This window comes from Orycteropus afer, unplaced genomic scaffold (genome assembly GCF_000298275.1).
Source record: "Orycteropus afer afer isolate SDZICR_OR568_19922 unplaced genomic scaffold, OryAfe1.0 scaffold00018, whole genome shotgun sequence".
In the NCBI taxonomy this organism is placed as follows: Eukaryota; Metazoa; Chordata; class Mammalia; order Tubulidentata; family Orycteropodidae; genus Orycteropus; species Orycteropus afer.
Window position 1 is genome coordinate 170,766 of NW_006921605.1, and position 7,826 is coordinate 178,591.

Consider the following 7,826-nt stretch of genomic DNA (forward strand, 5'->3'; position numbering starts at 1 on the left):
TTTTTTTTTTTTTCTCCAAATGATTCTGAGTTTTGTTCCACATTGTTCTCCCACTCTGTCCAGGATCTCCTACATAGATCCCCTTCCAAGTGGATGACAGTGGTAGCCGGGCACCATCTAGTTCTTCTGGTCTCATAGTCGTATAGGCTGCAGATCGCATGGTGTACCAGTTGCTAGGACTAATTGTTTCCATGAATTTTGGTTTTCTTCATTCTTCTTTGCTCTGGATGAGGACAGACCCATCGTTGCATCTAGATGGCCGCTTGCAAGCCTTTAAAATCCCAGTCACTACTCTCCAAAGCAGGATGTGGAACAATGTTTTGTGTAGTATGTTATGCCAAATGAGCTTGATGTCCCCTGTGACTATGGTCCCAAGGCCACAGGTCCAACTACTTGCTCCCTCTGGGTAGCTGGCTGTGGCCAAGAAGTAACTACAACCTTGTCCCTTGTCAACTCTACTATACACCTTGGAATTCTTACAGAACAAATACACTTATAGAAATATTGTCTGCCAACCCTATACATGTTCTTGGGTATACTCCCCCCTGCATAGACATACTTAATAGTTCAGCTTGTCCACCCATCTATCTGCCCGTATAGCCATGTTTGCCTTCACTGACAACGCAGTACTGTATGTGCAAAAAGGTTCATCTTTGTTGTCTGTACCTCCCATGTACCTGTCTCTGTCGTCCTCTTCCTCAATGAGAGGTGTCTTTCTCGAGGGTCCTGACCGCCCACCCCACCTGGCCGCTCCTTCTCCAAATTCGGGTCAAACGCAGTTCAGATGAAAATGTCGCGCCACACCGTTGTTGAAAAGGATACACAATAACCTTGAATTATAGCGTTGGCTTCTGAGTTACAACCCTCAGCTTGACGCCTTCTCACGATCCTACCTTCCTCACCACGAAGCATCTTTATACCTTTTGTGTTAGAGAAGACGTCACGACTAGCTACTCATCCGCTACCGACGATAAAGCACCCACTGAGGATCAAAGGGAGGGCGAAGCCAGGAACCCGGGCAGAGGCCGGAACCCGGCGGACGCCTACCCGCCCCTCCGACCTAGCCCGCTCCAGGCCGCTCTAGGCCGTTCGGCTCGACTGTTTGCTGGCCGCTCGCGCTTCCCGCCCCGTCCCGCGGGATCGACGTCTCTCTGCACCAATCGGAGGCCGCCGCGGTCCCAGGCCTGCCCCCCCGCCACCTTCCACCCCTGGGCAAGCGGCTGCGCACGCGCACTCGCCGAAGGCTGAGGCGGAGACGACTGGAGGCCCGAGCAGCCCGCGTGGGCTTGAGGGGAGCTCGCCCGGCCATGCGGGCTCTCAGGGACCCGGTTGCCGCCGCCCCTGTTCCGGGCGGCCCGCGGGCCCAGGTGGTAGGTGCCGGGCCGTCCCTGTCCCTTAAGCCCTTCTCTTTCCCGTTTCTTTTGCTCCATCCCGCCCTGCCCCCTCTTTCCGATCTTGTTTAAACCCTGGGAGACCAATTTCTTGGCGTCTCCGCCCAAAGCAACGTTTAAGCACCAGAGGAAAACTGAAGTTGTAGTGGCAGGCATTGTGTAGTTTGGGTACCTTTACCGTTCTCACTTTAGCGCGACGCTCCCAAGCGAGGAGCCTGGAACCCAGCCCCGTACCCCCCCCTCGGACTCATAATAGCTCCAGCGACAAGGTGTGGGAGTGGGCGGTGCACCTGCCCTGCAGGACCTGGGCCTTGGGGTGCAGCCCTCACTCTGGCTTTGGAGGCTGATGCAGCCGACAGCCGGGATGCGATGTGGGATGACGGTGCTTAGAGGCTCTGGTTAGCGTGGTGCCTAGGGCAGGTAACTGCCAGCCAGAAGGCTGGCGGTTTAAACCCACCAGCCTGTCCTCGGAAGGAAGACTGGGCAATCTACTTCCGTAGTGATACCGCCTCGAAAACCCAAGGAGGGGTCGCTGTGGGTCGAGTCCAATTCCATGGCACATAACAACAGAGATAGCCCGAAGGGCCAGCGCCAGCCGGTTAGCCTTTGTTTCACTAAAGAGGAAGACAGATTTATCAACGTCCATGGCTGACAGAAAATCACGATGTGGTTTGTGTAATAGGTCTTTGAGGAGAGAAAACATAGTTTTTCCTGTACACAGTAATTCTAAAGTAAAATACATAAGAATATTAGGGACCTGGTTTTATGGATCACGTATTATCACAGTCGGATTAGATTCCTTAGAATGAGGTTTCATCAGAGAACTGGAGGAATTATACTTGCCTTTCTCATAGCTATGAAGCTTATCATGACCGTATTCAGATGTGTTGTCGTTAGATGCTGTGGAGTGGGCTCCAACTCTGACTTGATGTGCAGTAGGCAGCACTGCCCGTCCTGTGCTCCTCAGTCTTTGCTGTGTGGGCCCTTTGTTGGAGTCCCTTGGTCAGTCCCTCTGGCTGAGGACCTCCCTCTTTTTCACTGACTCTCTACTTTACCACGCGTGATGTTCTCCTCCAGGGACTGGTCCCTTCTGATAGCATGTCCAACGTATGTAAGATCAACTCTCACCATCCTTGCTTCTAAGGAGCATTCTGGCTGTACTTCTTCCAAGATAGATTTGTTCATTCTTCTGGCAGTCTGGTATTTTCAGTACTCTTCGATAACACTATGATTCAAAGGCATCAGTTCTTTGGTATTCCTTATCAGTTGTCCAGCATATAAGGCAATTGAAAATACCATGGTTTGGGTCAGACTTACCCTAGTCCTCAAAGTGACATCTTTGATTTTATCACTTTAAAGAGGTCTTTTGAAGCACGTTTGGTCAGTGCAGTATGTCATTTGATTTCTTGATTGTTGTTTCTGTGGGCTTTCAATTGTGGATCTAAGTAAAATGAAATTCTTGACAAGTTTAGGCTTTTCTCCAGTTGCTTATTGGTCTAGTTGTGATGATTTTTTGTTTAAAATGCATTTTATTGAAATATAATATATGGACCGTGAGATACACCAAACTAAAGTGTCATGGGTCAATGCATTTTTTTCCCCTCCCCTCCCCTCCTACCCCTGTTGTTGTTACGTGCCGTCGAATTGGATCTGACTTATAGTGACCCCTCCTTGGGTTTCCGAGGCAGTATCACTATGGAAGTAGATTGCCCAACCTTCTTTCCAAGGAATGGCTGGTGGGTTTGAACCCCCAGCCTTCTGGTTAGCAGTCAAGTGCCTCAGGCACTATGCTACCAAAATTTCCCTCCATATATAAACCTTTCCTTGACCCTTCACAACAACGAACTAATACTGTATTTGTCATTCTGTGATTGACTTATTTCACTCAGCGTAATGTTCTCCAAGTTCATTCATGTTATGCAGTATTTTGCAGATTCTACGTTATTCTTTAGTGTTGCATAGTGTTATTCCATTGTGTGTATGTACCATAGTTTGGTTATCCACTCTTCCACTGATGGACACGTAGGTTGTTTCCATCTTTTTGCTGTTGTAAATAATGCTGCGATGAACATGGGTGTGCATGTATCTGTTCCTGCCCTGGCTTTCACCTCTCTAGAATGTATACCTAGTGAAGGGATTGCTGGGTCAAATGGTATCTCCAATTCCAGCTTTCTAAGGAATTGCCATTACTGCTTCCACAGTGGTTGTATCACTTCCTAGTCCCACCAGCAGCGTGTGAGAGTCCCAATCTCTCTACATCCCTGCCAGCATTTGTCTTGTTGAACCTTGCCATCAGTGCTGGTGTGAGATGGTATCTTGTTGTTTTGATTTGCATTTCTCTGATGGCCATTGATCATGAGCATCTGTTCATGTATTTGCTGGCGACCTGAATATCCTCCTTGGTGAAATGACTATTCATGTCTTCTGCCCATTTGTCAATTGGATTGTTAATTCCTTTGCTGTTGAGGCATTGGAGTTTTATATATACCTTAGAGATAAGTCCCTTGCCAGATACGTAATTATCAACAAGTATGAATTTGTTGCTGTCATTTTTGTTATGTGCTTTTTCGTGGTGTTGATTTCTTTGTTCCTTATAATTTTCTGTGCTGAGTTTGTTTTGTTTATGAATCGTGTTATCACTTCCTTCGTCGCTATTGTTTTAGTATTTGCTAAATATTTGTGCTGGTCCTCTTTTTGATTTTGATGTGAAGGTTCATAATTTTTCTTTGAGGTGACCCTGTGATTTATAATTTTCTTCCCAAATTTAGAACAGTCTGTTCTGTCTTGTAGTTGTCCTAACTTCTCTACCAACTAGTGGAGAAACCTACCCTACCATCTGTAACTATACAGTTTTTTTCCCTTTTTTTGGTTTGTAGTTGTCCTCATTTGTCAATTAATGTCTCTGGTTCCCTGTTTACAATCTTGTAGGCTTATTTACTTTGGATACTTTCATAGCTGGGTTGGTTTCTTATGTCATCATGTGTATTAATGGTCAGTTGTTGTTTGCTGTTGTTGCTTCTCTGTCCAAAGGTCTCCCCTTAGTATCTCTTGTAAGGTTGGTCTTGTTTTAACAAATTCCCTTAATTGCTGCTTGTCTGGAAATGTCCTAATTTCACCATCATATTTGAGGGACAGTTTTGCTGGGTACATAATTCTTGATTGGATTTTATATAGACCATCTTCTTGCCTGCGTGTTTTCTGCCGAGAAATCCAAGCTTATTCTTATTGGTTATTCTTTGTAGGTAGCTTTTTGTTTTTCCCGTGCTGCTTTCAGGATTCTTTCTTTGTCTTTGGTTTTGGTGAGTTTGATGATGATATGTCTGGGTGATTTTCTTTTGGGTTCTATCCTGTTTGGGGTTTGTTGGACTTCTTAAATGGTTGTATTCCCAGTTTTCATCATACCAGGAAAATTCTCTTCCAACAAATCTTGGACAGTTTTTTCCTGTGGTTTTATTTGTCTCTTCCTATTCTGGAATTACGATTACACATAGGTTATTTCTTTTGACAACATCCCACATGAACCTTAGGCTTTCTTCATTTTGTTTTGATCTTTTTCTGATTGATTGCTTTCCAAAGAAGTATTGAGGTATTTGCCTTCAGTCTCATTAATTCTGTCTTCCATTGATTCAGTTCTACTCCTTTGCCCTTTCAATATGTTACCTATTTCTGAAAATTTAGTATTAATCTTCTGGATTTCTGTGTGTAGATTTTGTATCAGTTCTAATTTTTCATTTATTTTGTCATTTTGTTCTTGTATTGTCTTTTGAAATTGTTCTAGGGTTTTCTCTGTGTTTTCCTCAACTTTGTTAGTGTTTTCCTTTATCTGTCTCTCAATTTAGGTTGAAAACACCTAAATATAATTCTTTTGAATTCCTTATCTGGTAGTTCCAATGCTGCATCTTCCTCAGGGATGTATTTTGGGTCTCTATCCTGGTCCCTTGTTTCTCCTGCTTTTTCTTGCTTCTTTGCGTGCACTGTGATGGTCTGTTGTCTCCGAGGCATTGTGATGTTTTTGTGTATATATTTAATTGGTGGTTATATGTTGGAGTGACTTGCCCATGATTTTCATTTTCTTTGTTTTGTTTGTATGTTATCTACGTAAGCTGGGTACTGTGCTGTGCTCCTCTGTTTGCTAGTTGGCAGCACTTACACACTCACCCACCACCTATCTCCTTTCCTGTTGTCAGCATCCCATATGTCCCTGCCATCCTTGGCAAACACCGCCTATTCTTAGGTCCCTGGAATCTGAATGACAATGCTGTCACTTTAAAATCCAAAATAGTCGCCTCTTGTAAAGATTCAAAATGGCTGCACCCTTGGTCACTTTAAATATCCAAAATGGCCACCACTTGTAAATATTCAAAATGGCTGTGCCCTCAGTCACTTTAAATATCCAAAATGGCTGCTATGTGTAAACAATCAAAATGGCTGCACCCTCTGGACAGTAGAAAGTCCAGAACTCAAGTCGTCTCCCACCTTGCTGTTTCCCTTCCTAGTCATAGGCCACCAGTGCAGTGGTCCCTGCAGCCCTTGGTGACCAGAGCTGACCTTTAGGTCATTTCTCAGGTCCCAACACCACTTGGAAATACTCAGGCTGTTGGTCCCGTCAGAGTAGCTGACAGTCCACAGCCCTGTCTGTCTCTGTACTCACTGTTTTTATTCAGGTTTTTCCACTAGTTGGTGCCCAATCCACTTCTTATGGTTCCTTTCAAAACTCAGGGCTCCAGGATTATCTTCTGTATCTGTGTCAATTGTTTTCTCTTTTCTTTGTTGAGGAGGGTCTGTGTAGCTTGTCTGCCTATTCCTCCATCTTACCGGAAGTCTTCTATATAGTTGTAAGGATTTTTGTTTTCTTTATGTTGAGATATGATCTGTACAGAAAGCAATAATCTTTGATCTTTATCAGTAAGTGCTTCAAGTCTTTTTCCTTTTCAGCAAGCAAGGTTGTGTTATCAGCATATCTCTGTTTGTTAATGAGTTTTCCTCCAATCCGGATGCCATGTTCTTTATATCATCTAGCATCTCATATTGAAGAAGTATGATAAAAGGATACAACCCTGATACACACCCTTCCTGATTTTAAACCATGCAATATCCCCTTGTTCTGTTTGAACTGCTGCCTCTTGGTCTATGTACAGGTTCTGCATTAGCACAATTACATGGTCTGGAATTTCCATTCTTCGCAATGTTAACTGTAATTTGTTGTGAGCCACATAGTTGAATGCCTTTGTGTAGTCAATAAAACACAGATGAACATCTCTCTGGTTATCTATACTTGCAGCCAAGAGCCATCTGACATCAGCATCAGTATCTCTGTTCCATGACCACTTCTGCATCCAGCTTGAATTTCTGTCAGTTCCCTGTTGATATATCGCTGCAAGTGTTTTTGTATTAAATTCAGAAAAATTTTACTTGTGTGTGATATTAATGATAATTGTTTGATACTTTCCACATTCTGTTGTATCACCTTTCTTTGGCATGGGCATACATAAGAATTTATTCTAGTTGGTTGGCTAGGTAGCTGTTTATTAAATTTCTTGGCATAGATGAGTGAGCACTTCCAACGTTACATCTATTTGTTGAAACATCTCAGTGGGTACTCAATTCCTGGAGCCTTGTTTTTTTTGCCAGTTTCTTCAGTGCAGCTTGGACTTCTTCCTTTAGAAATGGCTCAAAGTTGACCAATTCTTTTTGGTACAGTGACTCTTTGTATTCCTTTCATCTGCTCTTGATGCTTTCTGTGGTGGTCAGTATTTTGCCCATAGAATCCTTCAGTATTGGAACTCGAGGCTTATATTTTTTCTTCGGTACTTTCCACTTGAGAAATGTCTGGTGTGTTCTTCCCTTTTGGTTTTCTGACTCCAGGTCTTTGCATATTTCATTATAATACTTCTTCTTCTCAAGGTACCCTTTGGCATCTTTTTTTTTTTTTTTTTAAATCTTTCTACATTTATTATATTATTAGTTACAACATTATTAGTAACTGAGTGGAAGCCTTTTTAAATTTTTTTCCTTTTCCCTTAATTTCTACTTCATTCTCAAAAAAAAATTATTGTTATAGGTTCACAAATACTAATTACCACAATATTGTAACTAAAACACCAGAAAATTTGACAAAATCGGGTACAATTAAAACAATAGTGTGTGCTTGTAGCACATGCAGACAAAACTTTGTCATTCGAAGTGTCATTGTAGTTGGGTAATAATGACAGTTCTGACTGGAGCGCAACAAAAACCTTAAAAAATAAATTAGCCTACAGTTTTACCTTTGTAGCTATATTGATACATATACTCTGGGCATATAAAAAATGTTTTTGTTGTTATAACTAACTACAGGGATTTTGTGTGTGTGTGTGTGTGAGATTTGGGTGAAGATTTACAGAGCAAATTCACTTTCCATACAGCAGTTCACATATACTTTGTCTCATGTCATTG

General features: G+C 42.9%; 1 protein-coding gene across 1 annotated transcript in view; it reads left to right on the forward strand.

Moving 5' to 3' along the window:
- B3GNTL1 (UDP-GlcNAc:betaGal beta-1,3-N-acetylglucosaminyltransferase like 1) overlaps positions 1-7,826 on the forward strand; it is a 285,413-nt gene that overhangs the window by 33,820 nt on the left and 243,767 nt on the right. The window contains exon 2 of the mRNA XM_007959785.1: positions 1,065-1,370. Coding sequence (XP_007957976.1) covers positions 1,065-1,370 — 306 coding nt within the window. The remainder of the gene's footprint in view (positions 1-1,064; positions 1,371-7,826) is intronic.